The sequence below is a fragment of the Nerophis ophidion genome, linkage group LG19, assembly GCF_033978795.1.
Source record: "Nerophis ophidion isolate RoL-2023_Sa linkage group LG19, RoL_Noph_v1.0, whole genome shotgun sequence".
NCBI lineage: Eukaryota > Metazoa > Chordata > Actinopteri > Syngnathiformes > Syngnathidae > Nerophis > Nerophis ophidion.
The window spans coordinates 46,538,895-46,564,466 of record NC_084629.1 but is presented as its reverse complement, the minus strand read 5'-3'; the positions used below and the strand labels follow the sequence as shown (position 1 = coordinate 46,564,466).

The following is a 25,572-nucleotide window of genomic DNA, read 5'->3' as shown; positions in this document are numbered from 1 at the left end:
GTGTTGATTTACATAACCGTCAAGCCACAGCTACTAAACACGAAGGATATGATTTTACACAAGAGAGCACAAACACAGCCTGCATGCCTAAAGAAACACACTCCAATATGTAGGAGGTCGTCCGCAGAACCTGGTTGGGACAATTTACTGCATAAACCTAAGATAGTTTCATCGCCAGAGGTTGCCATGCCAACCGTTTACGAGACTCATGAAGTTTCTTCGCTGGAATAGATCCAAGTTCTGGGCACTCACCGAGACATCAAAGAGTTCCTCGGTGTCGTCCAACATATGGACGCTCACGGTGACATGTCTTCCAGGGGGCATGGTCGGGGGTCTGTGTGCCGGGTCTAAGGTACTGATGCCAAGAGTCTCCGGGGCTCCCAGACGGTGACCTGCCCTGGACTTCGCCGGCTCCGGGTCTGGATCTGCCATGTTTGCCTCGGCTGCTCACTTCCACACCCTGCACATACGCCAAAATGACATGGTTACACAATGAGCCGTGCGACCCCTCCCCCCCCCTTTTGGTCACATTAACACATTAATTGCAAAAGCAGGATTTCCACTCCCAGCTGATGGTCGCCTGTGGGAGAAGCAATTAGTGCGGGGAATTTTCAAGCATGTTCCACATTTCAAGGCACGAGTCACACTGTGTTAAATTGACATCAGAATTTGCAGCGTCGAAATCTGACATTTGGGGGGGGGGGCTGAAAAAGGGAAGCCGAAATACTTAAGATTTTGGTATACAGTAGAACAGGGGTCACCAACGCCAGGTCGCCCGTAAGGACCAGATGAGTCGCCCGCTGGCCTGTTCTAAAAATAGCTCAAATAGCAGCACTTACCAGTGAGCTGCCTCTATTTTTTAAATTGTATTTATTTACTAGCAAGCTGGTCTCGCTTTGCTGGACATTTTTAATTCTAAGAGAGACAAAACTCAAATGGAATTGGAAAATCCAAGAAAATATTTTAAAGACTGTTTAATTTATTGCTTAAATAAATTCATTTATCTTTTTACTTTGCTTCTTATAACTTTCAGAAAGACAATTTTAGAGAAAAAGTAACTTAAAAATGATTTTAGGATTTTTAAACACATATACCTTTTTACCTTTTAAATTCCTTCCTCTTCTTTCCTGACAATTTAAATCAATGTTCAAGTAAATTATTTGTTTTTAATTGTAAAGAATAATAAATACATTTTAATTTAATTCTTCATTTTAGCTTCTGTTTTTTCGACGAAGAATATTTGTGAAATATTTCTTCAAACTTATGATTAAAATTTAAAAAAAATTATGCTGGCAAATTTAGAAATCTGTAGAATCAATTTTAAATCTTATTTCAAAGTTTTTTGAATTTCTTTTGAAATTTTTGTTCTGGAAAATGTAGAAGAAATAATGATTTGTATTTGCTAGAAATATAGCTTGGTCCATTTTTTTTTATAAATTCTAACAAAGTGCAGATTGGATTTTAACCTATTTAAAACATGTCATCCAAAAAAATTCAAATTAGCTAGTTTTTCCCTTCTTTTTTTGGGTTGAATTTTAAATAGTCAAAATTGAAGATAAAATTTGTTACAAAATTTAATCTTCATTTTTTTGGTGTTTTCTCCTCTTTTAAACCGTTCAATTAAGTGTTTTTCTCATTTATTCTCTACAAAAAACCTTTTGTAGAAGGAAAGAAAAAATGTCTGACGGAATTTTAGAGAAAAAGTACCTTAAATTTTTTTTTAGGATTTTTAAACCTTTTTACCTTTTAAATTCCTTCCTCTTCTTCCCTGACAATTAAAATCAATGTTCAAGTACATTTATTAGTATTTTTTTTGTAAAGAAAAATAAATACATTTTAATTTAATTCTCTGTGATGAGGTGGCGACTTGTCCAGGGTGTACCCCGCCTTCTGCCCGATTGTAGCTGAGATAGGCACCAGCGCCCCCCACAACCCCAAAAGGGAATAAGCGGTAGAAAATGGATGGATGGATTAATTTAATTCTTCATTTTAGTTTCTGTTTTTTCGAAGACGACTATTTGTGAAATATTTCTTCGAAATTATTACGATTAAAATTATAAAAAATTATTCTGGCAAATCTAGAAAATCTGTAGAATCCAATTTAAATCTGATTTCAAAGTCTTTTGGATTTATTTTATAATTTTTGTTCCGGAAAATCTAGAAGAAATAATGATTTGTCTTTGTTAGAAATATAGCTTGGTCCAATTTGTTATATATTCTAACAAAGTGCAGATTGGATTTTAACCTATTTAAAATATGTCATCAAAATTCTAAAATTAATCTTAATCAGGAAAAATTACTAATGATGTTCCATAAATTCTTTTTTTAATTTTTTTCAAAAAGATTCGAATCAGCTAGTTTTTTCTTCTTTTTTTCAGTTGAATTTTGAATTTTAAAGAGTCGAAATTGAAGATAAACTATGTTTCAAAATTTAATTTTAATTTTTTTTCTCCTGTTTTCTCCTCTTTTAAACCCTTCAATTAAGTGTTTTTTTCATCATTTATTCTCTACAACAAAACCTTCCGTGAAAGGAAAAAAAAAGTACGACGGAATGACAGACAGAAATATATTATATATTCTAACAAAGTGCAGATTGGATTTTAACCTATTTAAAACATGTCATCAAAATTCTAAAATTAATCTTAATCAGGAAAAATTAATAATGATGTTCCATAAATTATTTTATTTATTTTTTTTTTCAAAAAGATTCCCATTAGTTAGTTTTTGTCTTAATTTTTTTGGGTTGAACTTTGAATTTTAAAAGAGTCAAAATTGAAGATAAACTATGTTTCAAAATTTCATTTTCATTTTTTTCCTGTTTTCTCCTCCTTTAAACCGTTCAATTAAGTGTTTTTTTCATCATTTATTCTCCACAACAAACCCTTCCGTGAAAGGAAAAAAAATGAAAGACGGAATGACAGACAGAAACACAAATTTTCTTATATAAATAGATTTTTTTTAAATTAAAGGTAAATTGAGCAAATTGGCTATTTCTGGCAATTTATTTAAGTGTGTATCAAACTGGTAGCCCTTGGCATTAATCAGTACCCAAGAAGTAGCTCCTGGTTTCAAAAAGGTTGCTGACCCCTGCTCTACTGTATATCGGTTGATACCGGAATCTGTAATTACGAGTTGGAAAATATCGGAATATTGGATATCGGCAAAAAAGCCATTATCAGAAATCTCTAATCGGCGACATTGTTTTCAAAAGTGCTACCGCCGAGGAACTACTTTTAGCTGCACCTTGATCACAGAGAGGTAACTAGCTTTTGCAACTATTGATATACTGAGCCGGTGGACTGCTGTGTCACCTCGGAGTTGGTGCAAGTTAGTGCATTTGATAAAGTATGCCTCTCGCCTGCATAGTAGAAGGTTGCAGCCTGAGATTTTAACCGAGATTTTTATCAAAAATATCAACACAGAAGTCATACATAGGGTTGATGTCGGACTGGAGAGCCTTGATACCTGATCCTCCATGCCTGCAAACAGGCCTGATACTCAGATGATGATGACTATTAATGTCCTTTACATACCGTAGCTGCTAATTTTTTCCCACGCTTGAACCCAGCAGCTTAGAAAATGGTGCGGCTAATTCATGGATTTTTCTTCGTTAACGGCCGTAATTTTTTGTACTCTACAAATAGTTTTAAAAAAACACCTACAGAGAAGGTGTGTTATTGTTTGTGCTACGGTGTAATCTCTTGGACAGGTTAGCTGACTGCAGGCACTGTGGGTTTAACATGTCTTTCCCGTTTCGATCCTTGAACCGGAAGTATTCTGCTCAAAGGGATTCTTCATTCATCACTCCAAGCAACGTTTGTAGGTTTTCCAATGTAACTAAAACAATTCATACTTACTAAACAGTCCCATGCATGTTTGTATGCGCTATCATAATGTAATCAAGTTAGCATTGTTAGCATTAGCCAATATGCTTCCAATTGTCTTTGTTAGTATAGCATTCTTTCAGTTTCGTAAATTCACCAAAACGCAATTCTGGAGTTATTGAGTCTCCACAGCTCGTGGGTGCAAGACGACGATTTCTGTTTTGTTTGAGCAGCCGTTTTACTGCTGTGTTACAGGCACCGTTTGGAAACAATTCAAGTATGTAAATAAATATTTACAAATATATTTCTTAACGGAAGCTAGAACTGTGAACTTTACTAATAACCAACAGACGCTGGTCTGCAAATCCTTACACTCATTTCTTCTGAATCTTAAATCCAGACGGTGAAAAAAGGATAACCTCAAATATCGAATGACTTGTTCTTCGTCTTATTTTTGACATTTCCAAAAAGCTTAATCAAAGTCCGCCCATAATTTTGTGAGATATGTAACTAACATCTGCGATGAGGTGGCGGCTTGTCCAGGGTGTACTCAGCCTTCCCGACGAATTCAGCTGAGATAGGCTCCAGCACGCCTCCCGCGACTTTAAAAGGGACAAGCGGTAGAAAATGTATGGATGGTATATATCTGCAGCTTATAGTCTGGTGTGACTAATACAGTACATGTAAAAATATTTATATCTTCTAAAATTTGGTGGGCGTGGCTTAAATACCGGTGCACTCTATATCCTGCAAAATACGATATATACTTACAGCATGTATATAAAATGTTGATGGAGGTTTTTGGATGACTTTAAAGTGTTTTATAGGTGGAATAGATTGAATTCCCATTACCTGCATTGGTAGCCACCTGTTGCTAGCTTTTATTTATGATTTAGAATTCATAAAAAAAAAAGACGTGTTCTTATCTTTCACAGGGAATATGAATGATAGGCAATTTTTTATTTATGTATTTTTTTTAAATATTACCCATCTAGTGAAGTGAAGTGAATTATATTTATATAGCGCTTTTTCTCTAGTGACTCAAAGCGCTTTACATAGTGAAACCCAATATCTGAGTGAAATTTAAACCAGTGTGGGTGGCACTGGGAGCAGGTGTGTAAAGTGTCTTGCCCAACGACACAACGGCAGTGACTAGGATGGCGGAAGCGGGGATCGAACCTAAGCATATCTAAGGTTAATAGAGCAGGTTTAAAAATATTTATTTTTCTTAAGCTGCCTGCCCGACACTACAAAAAAAAAACACCGTCCTAAGGCATCTTTCAATGTGATATTTAAATGTATGGATGGTATATATCTGCAACTTATAGTCTGGTGTGACTAATACAGTACATGTAAAAATATTTATATCTTCTAAAATTTGGTGGGCGTGGCTTAAATACCGGCGCACTCTATATCCTGCAAAATACGATATATACTTACAGCATGTATATAAAATGTTGATGGAGGTTTTTGGATGACTTTAAAGTGTTTTATAGGTGGAATAGATTGAATTCCCATTACCTGCATTGGTAGCCACCTGTTGCTAGCTTTTATTTATGATTTAGAATTCATAAAAAAGAAAGACGTGTTCTTATCTTACCCAGGGAGTATGAATGATAGGCAATTTTTTATTTATGTATATTTTTTTTAAATATTACCCATCTAGTGAAGTGAAGTGAATTATATTTATATAGCGCTTTTTCTCTAGTGACTCAAAGCGCTTTACATAGTGAAACCCAATATCTGAGTGAAATTTAAAGCAGTGTGGGTGGCACTGGGAGCAGGTGGGTAAAGTGTCTTGCCCAAGGACACAACGGCAGTGACTAGGATGGCAGAAGCGGGGATCGAACCTAAGCATATCTAAGGTTAATTGAGCAGGTTTAAAAATATTTATTTTTCTTAAGCTGCCTGCCCGACACTACAAAACAAAAACACCGTCCTACGGCATCTTTCAATTTGATATTAAAATCAGAGTCCGAGTTCGTCCCGTGACTTGCAGGACACATTATCCACAACCTCCCCCGCGTTTTCCAAAACCTGTTCAAGACTCCCACCACCCCTCTGGCCCTGAAGCCGGGCCGCCTTGCTTGATTCGCACCTAATTGCACATTCCAGCCCTCTTTCGTCATTCCTGAGCCCTCACCGAGTGGAACGTCCAAGTGCTGCACCTTCGAATGTGGGCAGCCGTTAAACCGTCACACAGAGGCAGGACTGCAGACAAAAATAAAAAATTTAAATCGAAAGTTGAAAGTGGGTAAACTCTCTTCTAAATCAATGCAGAGTGTTGCCTAAAAATCTGAGATTCTGAAATGATATGATATTATTATATAGGAAAGTGATGCGTTTAAAGTGGCAGAAAGATTGACCAAGAAGGAATTAGAGCAGGGGTCGGGAACCTTTTTGGCTGAGAGAGCCAAGAAGCCAAATATTTTAAAATATATTTCCGTAAGAGCAATATAATATTTTTTTTTAACACTGAACACAACTAAACGCGTGCATTTTTAAGTAAGACCAACATTTCTAGAGTATAATAGGTCCCTTATCCTTTGAAATAGCATTGTTATTCTGAAGCTAACTGTGGAGGGGGTGTGGTCTGCGGGCCTGCAGCGAAGCAGGGTGTTGCCAGGACTGGCCTCGAAAGCAGCGACAGGTGCGTAGATGGCCCACCTGGGCCTTGTTATCTAATCACCTGTCGCTCTTTTATAGGCAGCAGCCAGGAGGAGAGACAGGGTTGGGGCTGGAGCCAGAGTGCGAGGGAGAACGAAAGAGAAAAAACAATTGTTGGAAAGCAACTGAGAGACTTATTGAAAAATAAAACAATTTTGTAACCCTGAAACAGGCTCTCATGTCGGTGCTTGGTGGTCTGAAGAACCCCCAGGAGGGCAAGCCCCACACTAACCAATAATAAATAAATAACTTCTTACCATTAACGCAACTTCTTGAACAGGTGCGGTAGAAAACGGATGGATGGATTACAAATGCATGAGAATGTTTTATATTTTGAACGTTATTTCTAACACCATGATTACAAGTGGAATTATTCATTGCTTATCGTGTTAAGCAATGTCAGCTAAGATTTATCTGAGAGCCAGGCTCTAGAGCCATAGGTTCCCTACCCCTGGTTTAAGCACTAGACACCTTTTTACCTGCGCACTGCCTCCCGCTGTTTCCCACATCTACAAAGCAATTAGCTACCGACAGCCACCTACTGATATGGAAGAGTATTACACGGTTACTCGGCATAGCTCGGTTGGTAGAGTGGCCGTGCTAGCAACCTGAGGGTTCCAGGTTCGATTCCCGCTTCCGACATCCTAGTCTCTGTCGTTGTGTCCTCGGGCAAGACACTTTACACACCTGCCCCCAGTGCCACCCACACTGGTTTAAATTTAACTTAGATATTGGGTTTCACTATGTAAAGCACCATGAGTCACTAGAGAAAAGCGCTATATAAATATAATTATTATCTGAGAGCCATATGCAGTCATCTGGCTCTAGAGCCATAGGTTCCCTATCCCTGCATTAGAGCAACTCTTTAGCTAACATCAAATTACAAACCCCGTTTCCATATGAGTTGGGAAATTGTGTTAGATGTAAATATAAACAGAATACAATGATTTGCAGATCCTTTTCAACTCATATTCAGTTGAATATGCTACAAAGACAACATATTTGATGTTCAAACTCATAAACATTACTTTTTTTGGCAAATCGTTAACTTTAGAATTTGATGCCAGCAACACGTGACAAAGAAGTTAGGAAAAGTGGCAATAAATACTGATAAAGTTGAGGAATGCTCATCAAACACTTATGTGCCATGATTGGGTATAAAAACAGCTTCCTAAAAAATGCTCAGTCTTTCACCAGAAGAGATGGGGTGAGGTACACCCCTTTGTCCACAACTGCGTGAGCAAATAGTCAAACAGTTTAAGACCAACCTTTCTCAAAGTGCAATTGCAAGAAATTTAGGGATTTCAACATCTACGCTCCATAATATCATCAAAAGGTTCAGAGGATCTGGAGAAATCACTCCACGTAAGCAGCATGGCGGGAAACCAACATTGAATGACCGTGACCTTCCATCCCTCAGACAGCACTGTATCAAAACCCAACATCAATCTCTAAAGGATATCACCACATGGGCTCAGGAACACTTCAGAAAACCACTGTAACTAAATACAGTTTGTCGCTACATCCATAAGTGCGAGTTAAAGCTCTACTATGCATAGCGAAAGCCCTTTTATCAACAACATCCAGAAACGCCGCCGGCTTCTCTGGGCCCGAGATCATCTAATAAGATGGACTGATGCAAAGTGGAAAAGTGTTCTGTGGTCTCACGAGTCCACATTTCAAATTGTTTTTGGAAATATTCAACATCGTGTCATCCGGACCAAAGGGGATGCAAACCATTCAGATTGTTATTGACACAAAGTTGAAAAGCCAGCATCTGTGATGGTATGGGGGTGCATTAGTGCCCAAGGCATGGGTAACTTACACATCTGTGAAGGCACCATTAATGCTGAAAGGTACATACAGGTTTTGGAACAACATATGCTGCCATCCAAGCGCCGTCTTTTTCATGGACGCCCCTGCTTATTTCAGCAAGACGATGCCAAGCCACATTCACCACATGAATTATAGGACATGACAAAACATTTACAGTGTCACGAAGGAAACTTTTAGCGACTGCCTGGTAGGGTTGTACGGCATACCGGCATTAGTATAATAACGCGATACTAATTCATCAAATTCGGTACTATACTGCTGGTACCGGTACCAAAATATTGGTATCGGAGACAACACTAGTGCCTAGAAAGAGTCATTTTAGCGAGGAATAACTCTACATTTTGGTTGTTTTTCAACACCAGGGTTTCCTGCAGTCTTAAAGTCTTAAAAAAAATAATAATAATAAAAAATTAAAAAATATATATATTTATATATTTTTTTGTCCTGTAAATTAAGCATGATGAGTTGAGCATATGTCAGCATGTGGCCCCACTTTTAACTCTTTTTCAAACTCTTATTGCAAGCGCTTATTTGCAGTACGTCATGAATTTGACTTAGTCATTATTTTTGACTTAGTAAATATCGACTTACTAAAACAAAATAATGACATACTTAGTATCCCAGGTAACTAAGACTGTTTTGTGTTTTGTTTTTACTTTACGGAAAAAATATCGAGATATATATCGTGTATTGCCGCTCAGCATACGGAGTGGAAAACACAACCTAAAATTGCACACTGCAAAAAGTCAGTGTTCATAAACAAGAATAAAAAATGTGTTTTATTTGAACTAAGCAAAATTATCTGCCAATAGAACAAGAAAATTTGGCTTTTCAAAACAAGTAAAATGAGCTAACCTCAATGAACCCCAAAATACATTAAAACAAGTCCATTCTCACTAATGTCATTTTCTGTGGTCACATTTTCTGTAGTTATGTTCTGTTGGTTTAAGACTCATTTTAGTTCCTGTTTACGCTCCATTGTTTTGTCACCATGACGACCGACTAGTTCCCTTGTACTCATTTGGACTCATACACCTGATTTGTATAGGACTCACGCACCTGTGTTAATCATGCCACTATTATTTAAGCTTGTAGTTGCCAGGCAGTCTGGCTGGCGTCATGGTTGTTGCTCCATGCTCTGCTCATTTCCTTCCAAGTAAGTTTTGTTTTTTCAAGTCACGTTTACCGAGTCTTTTGTTTCATATCCATAGTTTTGCCTTTGTGGTAGTTTTTGTTTTCTAGCCAAGTTTGTTCTCCGCCTTGTGCGCGCCTTTAGTTTGCACTTTTTTTTTTGTAGATAAATTAAAATATGTCTTTACCTTCACGCCATGTCCTGTCACCTTCCTTTGCATTCCGGGAAAACAAAACACACCATAGTCCACTCATTTTAGTTCCTGTTTACACTCCATTGTTTTGTCACCATGACGACCGACTAGTTCCCTTGTACTCATTTGGACTCATACACCTGATTTGTTTAGGACTCACGCACCTGTGTTAATCATGCCACTATCGTTTAAGCTTGTAGTTGCCAGGCAGTCGGGCTGGCGTCATGGTTGTTGCTCCATGCTCTGCTCATTTCCTTCCAAGTAAGTTTTGTTTTTTCAAGTCACGTTTACCGGGTCTTTTGTTTCATATCTATAGTTTTGCCGTTGTGGTAGTTTTTGTTTTCTAGCCAAGTTTGTTCCCCGCCTTGTGCGCGCCTTTAGTGTGCACTTCTTTTTTTTTATAGATAAATTAAAATATGTCGTCACCTTCCTTTGCATTCCGGGAAAACAAAACACACCATAGTCCACTCATTTTAGTTCCTGTTTACGCTCCATTGTTTTGTCACCATGACGACCGACTAGTTCTCTTGTACTCATTTGGACTCATACACCTGATTTGTTTAGGACTCACGCACCTGCGTTAATCATGCCACTATCATTTAAGCTTGTAGTTGCCAGGCAGTCGGGCTGGCGTCATGGTTGTTGCTCCATGCTCTGCTCATTTCCTTCCAAGTAAGTTTTGTTTTTTCAAGTCACGTTTACCCAGTCTTTTGTTTCATATCCATAGTTTTGCCTTTGTGGTAGTTTTTGTTTTCTAGCCAAGTTTGTTCTCCGCCTTGTGCGCGCCTTTAGTTTGCACTTCTTTTTTTTATAGATAAATTAAAATATGTCGTCACCTCAATGAACCCCAAAATACATTAAAACAAGTACATTCTCACTCATAATGTCATGTTCTGTGGTCACGTTTTGTTTTGTTATGTTGGTTTAAGACTCATTGTAGTTCCTGTTTACGCTCCATTGTTTTGTCACCATGACGACCGACTAGTTCCCTTGTACTCATTTGGACTCATACACCTGATTTGTTTAGGACTCACGCACCTGCGTTAATCATGCCACTATTATTTAAGCTTGTAGTTGCCAGGCAGTCGGGCTGGCGTCATGGTTGTTGCTCCATGCTCTGTTCACTCTGGTTATGTATCGCTCTGCTCATTTCCTTCCAAGTAAGTTTTGTTTTTTCAAGTCACGTTTACCGAGTCTTTTGTTTCATATCCATAGTTTTGCCTTTGTGGTAGTTTTTGTTTTCTAGCCAAGTTTGTTCTCCGCCTTGTGCGCGCCTTTAGTTTGCACTTTTTTTTTTTCATGGATAAATTAAAATATGTCTTTACCTTCACGCCACCTTCCTTTGCATTCCGGGAAAACAAACCACACCATAGTCCACGTTTTGACAAATAACTGTACTACTTTACGAGTACGTATTTTCTATTGTTTCATTGAAAATATAACAGCAAACTCCAATTGGCTGTCATCTGTTTTAATATGAGACACAATTGTGTCAAAGTCATGAATTTTTTTTTGCGCTTGAAATAAGACATTTTTACTTCCAAAAAGTAGTTTTATACTTGAGTGTTGATGACACAGCTTTGCAACACTTGATATTCTACTTTCAAGCATGTTTTACTCAATATAGGTCATCACATCTCAGCTACAAGCTGTAATATCTTACTGAGATCATTTAGGACCAAAACCCTTAAAACAAGTAAAACACTCTAACATAAAATCTGACATGTAAGAATAATTATCTTATCAGACAGAAAATGAGCAAATATCCCCCTTATTTGAGATATTTAATCTTACTTAGATTTCAGTTTTTGCAGTGTAGGCTTCTTCATGCGACGAAGCCGGCCTACTTCACCAAAGTCTGTAGTCTATTGCCCCCCCAGTTCCTTACACCCACCCTGCCCCTCCCCCCTGGAGAGACACCACCTTAACTAGCAAATTTTCAGGGGGAAACACTGAACACCTCATTATAATATATCCCATTTACCAGTATATGGCACTTTACTGTTAGCTTTCACTGCTATGCTGATGACACCCAACTCTACATGCCCCTAAAGCTGACCAACACGCCGGACTGTAGTCAGCTGGAAGCGTCTTAATGAAATTAAACAATGGATGTCCGCTAATTTTTTGCGACTTAACGCCCAAAAAACGGAAATGCTGATTATCGGTCCTGCTAGACACTGACCTCTATTTAATAATACAACTTTAACATTTGACAATCAAATAATAAAACAAGGTGACTCGGTAAAAAATCTGGGTATTATCTTCCACCCAACTCTCTCCTTTGAGGCACACATTAAAAGCGTTACTAAAAACGGCCTTCTTTCATCTCCGTAATATCGCTAAAATTCGCTCCATTTTGTCCACTAAAGACGCCGAGATCATTATCCATGCGTTTGTTACGCCTCGTCTCGATTACTGTAACGTATTATTTTCGGGTCTCCCCATGTCTAGCATTAAAAGATTACAGTTGGTACAAAATGCGGCTGTTAGACTTTTGACAAGAACAAGAAAGTTTGATCATATTACGCTTGTACTGTATATACCTTTATATACATACATATATACCTATACTGTATATACCTTTATATACATATATACATACATATATACCTATACTGTATATACCTTTATATACATATATACATACATATATACCTATACTGTATATACCTTTATATACATATATACATACATATATACCTATACTGTATATACCTTTATATACATATATACATACATATATACCTATACTGTATATACCTTTATATACATATATACATACATATATACCTATACTGTATATACCTTTATATACATATATACATACATATATACCTATACTGTATATACCTTTATATACATATATACATACATATATACCTATACTGTATATACCTTTATATACATATATACATACATATATACCTATACTGTATATACCTTTATATACATATATACATACATATATACCTATACTGTATATACCTTTATATACATATATACATACATATATACCTATACTGGCTCACCTGCACTGGCTTCCTGTGCACTTAAGATGTGACTTTAAGGTTTTACTACTTACGTATAAAATACTACACGGTCTAGCTCCATCCTATCTTGCCGATTGTATTGTACCATATGTCCCGGCAAGAAATCTGCCTTCAAAAGACTCCGGCTTATTAGTGATTCCTAGAGCCCCAAAAAAGTCTGCGGGCTATAGAGCGTTTTCCGTTCGGGCTCCAGTACTCTGGAATGCCCTCCCGGTAACAGTTCGAGATGCTACCTCAGTAGAAGCATTTAAGTCTCACCTTAAAACTCATTTGTATACTCTAGCCTTTAAATAGACTCCCTTTTTAGACCAGTTGATCTGCCGTTTCTTTTCTTTTTTTCTCCTATGTCCCCCCCTCCCTTGTGGAGGGGTTCCGGTCCGATGACCATGGATTAAGTACTGGCTGTCCAGAGTCGAGACCCAGGATGGACCGCTCGCCTGTGTATCGGTTGGGGACATCTCTATGCTGCTGATCCACCTCCGCTTGGGATGGTTTCCTGTGGACGGGACTCTCGCTGCTGTCTTGGATCCGCTTTGAACTGAACTCTCGCGGCTGTATTGGAGCCACTATGGATTGAACTTTCACAGTATCATGTTAGACCCGCTTGACATCCATTGCTTTCGGTCCCCTAGAGGGGGGGGTTTCCCCACATCTGAGGTCCTCTCCAAGGTTTCTCATAGTCAGCATCGTCACTGGCGTCCCACTGGATGTGAATTCTCCCTGCCCACTGGGTGTGAGTTTTCCTTGCCCTTTTGTGGGTTCTTCCGAGGATGTCGTAGTCGTAATGATTTGTGCAGTCCTTTGAGACATTTGTGATTTGGGGCTATATAAATAAACATTGATTGATTGATTGACTGACAAAGAAGCTCCTATTGGTCCCTTGAGATACTAGCTTTTTCTGTTGTATCTACGCGGTTATGTGGTAGTTGCTAGGTCCTGCCATGCGTGTAACAGCTTACTTACGGAACAAATGACAATATCGCATACACTAATGTAAAGCACATCACTTAGGAACTCCAAAATTATTATCAGCTCAGTTTTGACCAAAATGTAGTTACTGGGTTTTGCCTTTGGACGGGAGCAATGCCTTTAACGAGTGGCACATGCCTTCCTGCACCCGAGGACGGCCAATGACGTGATCCTCCGGTCAAGGCCAGTGACCTCCTCTGATCAGGTGACTACATAAACAGTCTCCGGTCGTCCACACAGGCCGCACCTTATTGGTGTCGTAAAGCAAAGTGCCCGTGCACCTTGAAAAAAAAAAAAGGGCCCTTTACAGAGCCCATAGGTGTTTTCCAGGAGTATATGACCCTGCCTTTGAACACGTTTGCTAGAAATTCCTCACCAGTGTGTTAAGGTGGAGCTGTAAAAGCTGGCTTACAGGGGCTGCAACAGTACTTGCTCTGTGTGAGGGGGGGGGGGCGACACACAAGGGCTCCTCAGTGAGGGCCAACAGTGCACAGCTGGAATCCTTTAGTGACAGCTGAATAGCCACTTGGCCCCTCTACAGCCATGCAAAGCAGCTGTGCCAAGACGCAGCCACACACAAACATTTCCACAAAAGCGTCCCACGGTCAGGGATACCTGGGTGTGGCTGGATCCTGACAAGTTCCCAAGGGGTTTAAGGTAATGGATAGCAAACAACAAGGTGTCATTTAAATGCCTCTGCAGGAATGCCGTGCATTGAACGGAGAAATGAGGTTAATGGAGCAGACTGAGGCAAAACTCCTCATGTTTGCAAGCCAGTGCTGGACTCACCTGGTCAGAATGTGCATTTTAAAGTCCTACCGAAAGCCACTACTAGCGACCACGCAGTCTGATAGTTTATATATCAATGATGAAATACGGCCGCTTTAGTTTACTAAATTGCAATTTTAAATTTCGCGCGAAGAATCCAGTTGAAAACGTCGCAGTATGATGACGTCACGGATTGTAGCGGACATTTTGTTCCAGCCCGATCCCAGCTATAAGTCGTCTGCTTTAATCGCATAATTCCACAGTATTCTGGACATCTGTGTTGCTGAATCTTTTGCAATTTGTTCAATTAATAATGGAGACGTCAAAGAAGAAAGATGTAGGTGGGAAGCGGTGTATTTCGGCCGCCTTTAGCAAGGCAAACACAGCCGGTGTTTCCTTGTTTACGTTCCCGAAGGTGAAGCTTTACTATGTGTAGTGAGTCTTATTCTGCGTTGTGTAGTTTTTTTAAGTAAGAGACACTCCACCATTCCATCGTTTTATCATTTATTGGCCACCTTTTTTGGAAACACATAAACAGGTCTCTACTTGTCTGGCGGAGTGATACCTCATCAGCAAAAGTCAGATAGAAGATGATATAAAAAACATTCATTCATACAAAATAATAATTTAAATTACATTAACAAAAACGTTTTATCACGACAAAAAATAATAATAATACACAAATCCACATAGCTGTTTCGGAAACATGAAACACATAAACAGGTCTCTACTTTTCTGGCGTAGTGATACCTGCGTGAATACCATGCGTAATTATGACCAAACATTTCAAACATTCGACATCCTTACTTAACAAAATTGTGCATTAAAAAATACTTAAAACAACACATCACTTATACCTAAAACATTAATGTTTTAACTTTTAAAGTATTATGAAAGTTTAGAAATAATATTTACACAATAAATATTTGCTGGGTATTTGTTGTGTTGCGTTTATGTTGTGTTGCTGAGAAGATTTCCTCCCGAAACGTGTTTGTCATTCTTCTTTTGTGTGGGTTCACAATGTGGCGCATATTAGTAGGAGTGTTAAAGTTGTTTATATCACAACCGGAAGTGTCATGGATGCAAAGGATTCTGGGTATTTGTTGTGTTGCGTTTATGTTGTGATACTGAGAAGATTTTCTCCCGAAATGTGTTTGTCATTCTTCTTTTGTGTGGGTTCACAATGTGGCGCATATTAGTAAGTGTTAAAGTTGTTTATATCAAACCCTTAAGTGTACTCTGTGTCACCCAGTATGCCTTGCAATCTCATACATGTGTTGATAGAAGCGAATAGCATTCCGTGAATGGCGGGCGTGATGACGTTCAAGAGGACGCTAATAGCATTCCGTGAATGGCGGGCGCGATGACGTTCAAGAGGACGCTAATAGCATTCCGTGAATGGCGGGCGCGATGACGTTCAAGAAGACGTTAAGAGTAATCACGGCACGCCTTTAATATTGTAGTCCGAGTGAAAATTGGAGAACGTTGACTCCGGGTGATGTCCGGGAGAGGCATTGAATTCCGGAATCTCCCCGCAACTATCTGGGGGGTCGGCGATTGTGCAGCTGAGCCGCATCAGAGTTGCCAAAGAGTCATGGATGCAAAGGATTCTGGGTATTTGTTGTGTTGCGTTTATGTTGTGATACTGAGAAAATTTTCTCCCGAAATGTGTTTGTCATTCTTCTTTTGTGTGGGTTCACAATGTGGCGCATATTAGTAAGTGTTAAAGTTGTTTATATCAAACCCTTAAGTGTACTCTGTGTCACCCAGTATGCCTTGCAATCTCATACATGTGTTGATAGAAGCGAATAGCATTCCGTGAATGGCGGGCGCGATGACGTTCAAGAGGACGCTAATAGCATTTCGTGAATGGCGGGCGCTATGACGTTCAAGAAGACGTTAAGAGTAATATCATCTCGGCACGCCCTTAATATTGTAGTCCGAGTGAAAATTGGAGAATGTTGACTACGGGTGATGTCCGGGAGAGGCATTGAATTCCGGAATCTCCCCGCAACAATCTGGGGGGTCGGCGATTGTGCAGCTGAGCCGCATCAGAGTTGCCAAAGAGTCATGGATGCAAAGGATTCTGGGTATTTGTTGTGTTGCGTTTATGTTGTGTTACTGAGAAAATTTTCTCCCGAAATGTGTTTGTCATTCTTCTTTTGTGGGGGTTCACAATGTGGCGCATATTAGTAGGAGTGTTAAAGTTGTTTATATCACAACCGTCAGTGTACTCTGTGTCACCCAGTATGCCTTGCAATCTCATACATGTGTTGATGGAAGCGAATAGCATTCCGTGAATGGCGGGCGTGATGACGTTCAAGAAGACGTTAAGAGTAATATCATCACGGCACGCCCTTAATATTGTAGTCCGAGTGAAAACTGGAGAACGTTGACTCCGGGTGATGTCCGATGGAGAGGCATTGAATTCCAGAATCTCCCCACAACAATCTGGGGGGTCGGCGATTGTGCAGCTGAGCTGCATCAGAGTTGCCAAAGAGCCGCGGGTTGCCGACCCCTGATATAGGTGAACCCAGGACACTCGGCTACACTAGTAAATGTGTCTAATAACATCTGAATCGCTCCCACTGCCATTGTCTTTTTTTTCTTTATAGTCCTTCACTCTCACTTTCCTCATCCACGAATCTTTCATCCTCACTCGGATTAATGGGGAAATCGTCGCTTTCTCGGTCTGAATTGCTCTCGCTGCTGGTGGCCATGATTGTAAACAATGTTCAGATGTGAGGAGCTCCACAGCCCGTGACGTCACGCGCACATAGTCTGCTACTTCCGGTACAGGCAAGGCTTTTTTATTAGCGACCAAAAGTTGCAAACTTTATCGTGGATGTTCTCTACTAAATCCTTTCAGCAAAAATATGGCAATATCGGGAAATGATGAAGTATGACACATAGAATGGAGCTGCTATCCCCGTTTAAATAAGAACATCTCATTTCAGTAGGCCTTTAACGGTGCCAACATGTAGACTTCAGTGCAGGTCCACGCCGCCGCCGCAGATCCATTAAAAGGTGCAACGATAGCAGCGGGCGTTACTTGCTTTCTCAGGATGATAAACACGGAAGACTTAAGCGCTAATCTCCTCAAACAAGTTGGGTCACTTCCTTCAAGAGCACACGGCGACTTGGCGAACTGGATTCTTACCGTTTGTCCTCCTTGGAAAAGGGCGTCTGTGTCGTCCACAACCTCTGGATCGACCCCCCCGCCGCGGGCCGAAGAAGACGCTCACACGGGGGGTCCGGGTGACTTTTAGGCGCTGCTCGGACCGGAGAACGGACTTTTTGCGGTCGTCATGACGGAAGGCGGAGCGAGCGAGCCGGTAGCTACCGAGATTAGAGCCGAGACTCGAGCGCCGGATTCACTCCCGGTGCTTTCAATCCCAATGAATTGAAGGCGGCGCAGCGGGGCGAGGCACCGTGCGGGCTATACTCCCATCTAGCGGCCAATGTTGGAACAACACTTATAAAATAAAAAAAAAAATGCAACTCCCCTCCGATGTAATAATAACTCAAGAGTCGGGAACCTTTTTGGCCGAGAGAGCCAAGGATGCCAAATATTAAAAAATGTATTTGCGTTACAGCTATATAATATTTTTTAACATTGAATACAACCAAATGCGCCCTGTGATGAGGTGGCGACTTGTCCAGGGTGTACTCCGCCCTCCGCCCGATTGTAGCTGAGATAGGCGCCAGCGACCCCCGCGACCCTAAAAGGGAATAAGCGGTAGAAAATGGATGGATACAACCAAATGCATGCACTTTTACTGCGATGAGTTGTCTGTCTATCTGTGTTGGCCATATGATGAGGTGGCGACTTGTCCAGGGTCTACCCCGCCTTCCGCCCGATTGTAGCTGAGATAGGCGCCAGCGCCCCCACGACTCCGAAAGGGAATAAGCGGTAGAAAATGGATGGATGAATGGAGTTGTCTGTCTATCTGTGTTGGCCCTGTGATGAGGAGGCGACTTGTCTAGGGTCTACCCCGCCTTCCGCCCGATTGTAGCTGAGATAGGCGCCAGCGACCCCAAAAGGGAATAAGCGGTAGAAAATGGATGGATACAACCAAATGCATGCACTTTTACTGCGATGAGTTGTCTGTCTATCTGTGTTGGCCCTGTGATGAGGTGGCCACTTGTCTAGGGTCTACCCCGCCTTCCGCCCGATTGTAGCTGAGATAGGCGCCAGCAACCCAAAAAGGGAATAAGCGGTAGTAAATGGATGGATTACAACCAAATGCATGCACTTTTACTGCAATGAGTTGTCTGTCTATCTGTGTTGGCCCTGTGATGAGGTGGCCACTTGTCTAGGGTCTACCCCGCCTTCCGCCCGATTGTAGCTGAGATAGGCGCCAGCGCCCCCATGACTCCGAAAGGGAATAAGCGGTAGAAAATGGATGGATGGATGGAGTTGTCTGTCTATCTGTGTTGGCCCTGTGATGAGGAGGCGACTTGTCTAGGGTCTACCCCGCCTTCCGCCGAATTGTAGCTGAGATAGGCGCCAGCGACCCCAAAAGGGAATAAGCGGTAGAAAATGGATGGATACAACCAAATGCATGCACTTTTACTGCGATGAGTTGTCTGTCTATCTGTGTTGGCCCTGTGATGAGGTGGCCACTTGTCTAGGGTCTACCCCGCCTTCCGCCCGATTGTAGCTGAGATAGGCGCCAGCGACCCCAAAAGGGAATAAGTGGTAGGAAATGGATGGATGGATGGAAATGGCAAATTGTCCAAGGTGTACACCGCTTTCCGCCCGATTGTAGCTGTGATAAGATGGATGGACAATTCATTTTTAAGTAAGACCAATATTTTTTGTGTATAATAAGTGCCTTCTTTCTTTTTATTGACATTGTTATTCTGAAGCTAACCAACATACTTGCCAAACAATTGAGACGTCTGTATTCGGGGGTGGGGGCGTTGATAAGATTCAAGTATTTCATATATATATATATATATATATATATATATACAAACCCCGTTTCCATATGAGTTGGGGAATTGTGTTAGATGTAAATATAAACAGAATACAATGATTTGCGAATCATTTTCAAGCCATATTCAGTTGAATATGCTACAAAGACAACATATTTGATGTTCAAACTCATAAACTGTTTATTTTTTGCAAATAATAATTAACTTAGAATTTCATGGCTGCAACACGTGCCAAAGTAGTTGGGAAAGGGCATGTTCACTACTGTGTTACATCACCTTTTCTTTTAACAACACTCAATAAACGTTTGGGAACTGAGGAAACTAATTGTTGAAGCTTTGAAAGTGGAATTCTTTCCCATTCTTGTTTTATGTAGAGCTTCAGTCCTTCAACAGTCCGGGGTCTCCGCTGTCCTATTTTACGCTTCATAATGTGCCACACATTTTCCATGGGAGACAGGTCTGGACTGCAGGCGGGCCAGGAAAGTACCTGTACTCTTTTACTACGAAACCACGCTGTTGTAACACGTGGCTTGGCATTGTCTTGCTGAAATAAGCAGGGGCGTCCATGATAACGTTGCTTGGATGGCAGCATATGTTGCTCCAAAACCTGTATGTACCTTTCAGCATTAATGGTGCCTTCACAGATGTGTAAGTTACCCATGCCTTGGGCACTAATACACCCCCATACCATCACAGATGCTGGCTTTTGTACTTCGCGCCAATAACAATCCGGATGGTTGTTTTCCTCTTTGTTCCGGAGGACTTCACGTCCACAGTTTCCAAAAACAATTTGAAATGTGGACTCGTTAGACCGCAGAACACTTTTTCACTTTGCATCAGTCCATCTTAGAAGAGCTCGGGCCCAGCGAAGTCAGCGGCGTTCCTGGGTGTTGTTGATAAATGGGTTTGGCTTTGCATAGTAGTTTTAACTTGCACTTACAGATGTAGGGACCAACTTAAGTTACCGACAGTGGATTTATGAAGTATTCCGGAGCCCATGTGGTGATATCCTTTACACACTGATGTTGTTTTTTTAATGCAGTACCGCCTGAGGGATTAAAGGTCCGTAATATCAATCGCTTACGTGCAGTGATTTCTCCAGATTCTCTGAACCTTTTGATGATTTTACAGGCCGTAGATGGTAAAATCCCTAAATTCCTTGCAATAGCTCGTTGAGAAATGTTGTTCTAAAACTGTTCGACAATTTGCTTACAAATTGGTGACCCTCGCCCCATCCTTGTTTGTGAATTACTTAGCATTTCATGGAAGCTGCTTTTATACCCAATCATGGCACCCACCTGTTCCCAATTAGCCTGCACACCTGTGGGATGTTCCAAATAAGTGTTTGATGAGCATTTCCCAAGTTCTTTGTCACGTGTTGCTGGCATCAAATTCTAAAGTTAATGATTATTTGCACACACAAAAAACATTTATCAGTTTGAACATGAAATATGTTGTCTTTGTAGCATATTCAACTGAATATGGCTTGAAAAGGATTTGCAAATCATTGTATTCTGTTTATATTTACATCTAACACAATTTCCCAACTCATATGGAAACAGGGTTTGTAAAATAAATATTACATTTCAACATTTCTTTCAACGAAGATTTGCGTCAGCCTGCCAGACATTTTGATAGCAGGTGAATATAACTAATTAGCCACTTACGTCATGTGTTGCCTAACCCCTGCTCTATGCCTTTACAAATATGATTCATTGGTAAGAAATGTTCCTTAACCAATCCAATCCACTTTATTTTTACAGCACATTTAAAAAAAACCAATATAGTTTCACAAAGTGCTGCACAGAAGTTAGAAAAGTTCAAGTTTAACTACCAATGATTGTCTCACACACACTAGGTGTGGTGAAATTATTCACTCTCACTTTCCTCATCCACGAATCTTTCATCTTCCCTCAAATTAATGGGGAAAACGTCGCTTTCTCGGTCCGAATCGCTCCCGCTGCTGGTGGCCATGATTGTAAACAATGTTCAGATGTGAGGAGCTCCACAACCCGTGATGTCACGCGCACATCGTCTGCTATTTCCGGTACAGGCAAGGCTTTTTTATTAGCAACCAAAAGTTGTGAACTTTACGTGGATGTTCTCTACTAAATCCTTTCAGCAAAAATATGGCAATATCGCGAAATGATGAAGTATGACACATAGAATGGACCTGCTATCCCCGTTTAAATAAGAACATCTCATTTCAGTAGGCCTTTAAATCTCTGAACAGATTAGCGCCACAATATATATCAGAGCTTTTAAAAGTTAAAGTAAAGTACCAATAATTGTCACACACACTATGTGTGGTGAAATTAACCTTTGCATTTGACCCATCCCATTGTTCAACCCCCTGGGAGGTGAGGGGAGCAGTGAGCAGCAGCGATGGCCAGATAGATAGATAGATAGTACTTTATTGATTCCTTCAGGAGAGTTCCTTCAGGAAAATTAAAAGCCATGCTCTGGAATCAAATGTAGACCCCCACAGGCTCTCTGAGGCCAGCTGATCAGTTTCTTCTTGTCGTCCCAACAACCCGTTTAAAATCCAGAGGTGATGGTTCATTTTCTGCTGTGGCTTCAAAATCGGCAATATTGTTATTCGTACGGCTCCATCTTTACTGACTTTTTAATCACGTCTTAAAACATATTTTTACTCTTTGACTTTTAAACCAGCACGAGAGTTGTGTGATTTTTATCTATTTAATTTTTCTCAGATGTATTTACTCTTTTCTAGTTAAATATATATCCTTTCCAAGGTCTCTCATAGTCATTCACATTGACATCCCACTGGGTTGTGAGTTTTTCCTTGCCCTTATGTGGCATCTGAACCGATGATGTCGTTGTGGCTTGTGCAGCCCTTTGAGACACTTGTGATTTAGGGTTGAACATTGATTAAAATGTTTTATATCAGCCAACACGGTGGATCAGGGGTTAGTGCATGTGCCTCACAATACGAAAGTCCTGAGTTCAATCCCGGGCTCGGGATCTTTCTTTGTGGAGTTTTCATGTTCTCCCCGTGACTGCGTGGGTTCCCTTTCGGGTAGTCCGGCTTCCTCCCACCTCCAAAAACATGCACCTGGGGATAGGCCCCTCCCACTTCCAAAGACATGCACCTGGGGATAGGCCCCTCCCACCTCCAAAGACATGCACCTGGGGATAGGCCCCTCCAACCTCCAAAGACATGCACCTGGGGATAGGCCCCTCCCACCTCCAAAGACATGCACCTGGGGATAGGCCCCTCCCACCTCCAAAGACATGCACCTGGGGATAGGCCCCTCCCACCTCCAAAGACATGCACCTGGGGATAGGCCCCTCCCACCTCCAAAGACATGCACCTGGGGATAGGTTGATTGGCAACACTAAATTGACCCTAGTGTGTGAATGTTGTCTGTCGACCTGTATTGGCCTTGCGATGAGGTGGCGACTTGTCCAGGGTGTACCCCGCCTTCCGCCCGAATGCAGCTGAGATAAGCTCCAGCGACCCTGAAAGGGACAAGCGGTAGAATATGGATGGATGGATGTTTTATATCACTGACTCTTGTAGTATGTTTGTCTTAACTTCCGTGCAGCACATTGTGAGACTTTTATTGTTTTTTTTTTATGTGCTATATAAATATAATCCATCCATTTTTCTACCGCTTGTCCCTTTTGGGGTTGCGGGGGGTGGATTGGGAATAATGTTTGAAATCATTATCCAGAGACATGCACCTGGGGATAGGTTGATTGGCAACACTAAATGGTCCCTAGTGTGTGAATGTTGTCTGTCTATCTGTGTTGGCCCTGTGATGAGGTGGCGATTTGTCCAAGGTGTACACCGCCTTCCGCCCAAATGCAGCTGAGATAGGCTCCAGCGACCCCCCGCCACCCCGAAAGGGACAAGCAGTAAAAAATTGATGGATGGATGTTTTATATTCTGGTATGTTTGTGTTATGTCCGCCCTGAGATGGGTAGGTTGTGAGTTCAAACCCTGGCCGACCCATCACCTTTGATCACCCCCTGGGAGGTGAGGGGAGCAGTGAGCAGCAGCGATGACCTCTCCCGGGAATCATTTTTTGGTGATTTAACCGCCAATTCCAACTCTTGATTCTTAGTGCCAAACAGGGAGGTAATGGTTCCCATTTTTATAGTCTTTGGTATGACTCAGCCGGGGTTTGAAAAATGGATGGATTTTATTTATATAGCACATTAAAAAAAACAATAAAAGTCTCACAAAGTGCTGCAAAGAAGTTAAGACAAACATACTACAAGAGTCAGTGATATAAAACATCCATCCATCCATATCCTACAGCTTGTCCCTTTCAGGGTCGCTGGAGCCTATCTCAGCTGCATTCGGGCGGAAGGCGGGGTACACCCTGGACAAGTCGCCACCTCATCGCAAAGCCAATACAGGTCGACAGACAACATTCACACACTAGGGTCAGTTTAGTGTTGCCAATCAACCTATCCCCAGGTGCATGTCTTTGGAGGTGGGAGGGGCCTATCCCCAGGTGCATGTCTTTGGAGGTGGGAGGGGCCTATCCCCAGGTGCAATGATTTGAGGATTTTTAAACACATATACCTTTTTACCTTTTAAATTCCTTCCTCTTCTTTCCTGACAATTTAAATCAATGTTCAAGTACATTTTTTTTTATTGTAAAGATTAATAAATACATTTTAATTTAATTCTTCATTTTAGCTTCTGTTTTTTGGACAAAGAATATTTGTGAAATATTTCTTCAAACTTATTATGATTAAAATTCCCCAAAAATATTCCGGCAAATCTACAAAATCTTTAAAATCAAATTTAAATCCTTTTTCAAAGTCTTTTGAATTTCTTTTAAAAATTTTGTTTTGGAAAATCTAGAAGAAATAATGATTTGTCTTTGTTAGAAATATAGCTTGGTCCGATTTGTTATATATTCTAACAAAATACAGATTGGATTTTAACCTATTTAAAACATGTCATCAACATTCTAAAATTAATCTTGATTACTAATGATGTTCCATAAATTCTTGTTTTAATTTTTTCAGAAAGATGCAAATTAGCTAGTTTTTCTCTTCTTTTTTTCGGTTGAATTTTGAATTTAAAAGAGTCGAAATTGAAGATAAACTATGTTTCAAAATTTAATTTTCTTTTTTTTCCTGTTTTCTACTCTCTTAAATCATTCAAATAAGTGTTTTTTTTCATCATTTATTCTCTACAAAAAACATTCCGTAAAAGGAAACAAATGTACGACAGAATGACAGACAGAAATACCCATTTTTTTTATATATATAGATTTATTTATTAAAGGCAAATTAAGCAAATTGGCTATTTCTGGCAATTTATTTAAGTGTGTATCAAACTGGTAGCCCTTGGCATTAATCAGTACCCAAGAAGTAGCTCTTGCTTTAAAAAAGGTTGGTGACCTTCGCACTAACCACTCTCAACTCTGTGATAACATTCTTTTCACAAAATACAACCAATAGTACATAAAGTTAAATCTTACTTGTCCGCTCATTTAGTGTTTTTTTCATCATTTATTTGTTACAAAAAAACTTCCGTAAAAGGAAACAAATGTACGACGGAATGACAGACAGAAATACCCCTTTTTTTATATATATATTTAGATTTATTTATTAAAGGTAAATTAAGCAAATTGGCTATTTCTGGCAATTTATTTAAGTGTGTATCAAACTGGTAGCCCTTCGCATTAATCAGTACCCAAGAAGTAGCTCTTGGTTTCAAAAAAGGTTGGTGACCTTCCCAAAAACCCCTCTCAACTCTGTGATAATATTCTTTTCACAAAATACAACCAATAGTACATAAAGTTAAATCTTACTTGTCTGCTCATTTGAGCAGGAAAACGCTGAACACCAGCCCGGCATCTTTGTCTTCTATCTGTCAACTGTCAGTTTAGGCTCCTCATCACCACTTCAAGATGGCGGCCGAATTTCTCGCGTCACGGCAGCCAATGCTGCGCCTGCTTAAAACATGCCTATGGTTAGCATGGTTGTTTGGGTTAGCTTCGCTAACAATATAACGCATAACTCACCGACACCACAAAACGTCACCAAATGTCGGTTAATGTTGTCATTTTTGGCTAACTTTACTGTTAGTAGCTTCACTCGGCGCACGTAAAGCCCGCCTGAACGTACAATAAAAACAACATTTTGAATGTTACGCCGTGACTTCTGGCTGTTGTTGACACAAACTAGTGGGCGGAGCTA

The 25,572-nt window shown here is 40.4% G+C and overlaps 1 protein-coding gene across 4 annotated transcripts in view; it reads right to left on the bottom strand.

The window, feature by feature from the left end:
* Positions 1–25,572, bottom strand: part of LOC133538478 (FERM, ARHGEF and pleckstrin domain-containing protein 1-like) — a 200,803-nt gene that overhangs the window by 155,820 nt on the left and 19,411 nt on the right. The window contains exons 1-3 of one of the 4 annotated variants that reach the window (XM_061880135.1): positions 25,398–25,532; positions 25,185–25,325; positions 253–460 (exon numbers count right to left, since the gene is read on the bottom strand). In XM_061880135.1, coding sequence (XP_061736119.1) covers positions 253–432 — 180 coding nt within the window. In that variant the 5' untranslated portion in view covers positions 433–460; positions 25,185–25,325; positions 25,398–25,532. Of the gene's footprint in view, positions 1–252; positions 461–17,602; positions 17,844–25,184; positions 25,326–25,397; positions 25,533–25,572 lie in introns of those variants that run through there. The other 3 variants (XM_061880136.1, XM_061880133.1, XM_061880134.1) reach the window with 3 other exon arrangements.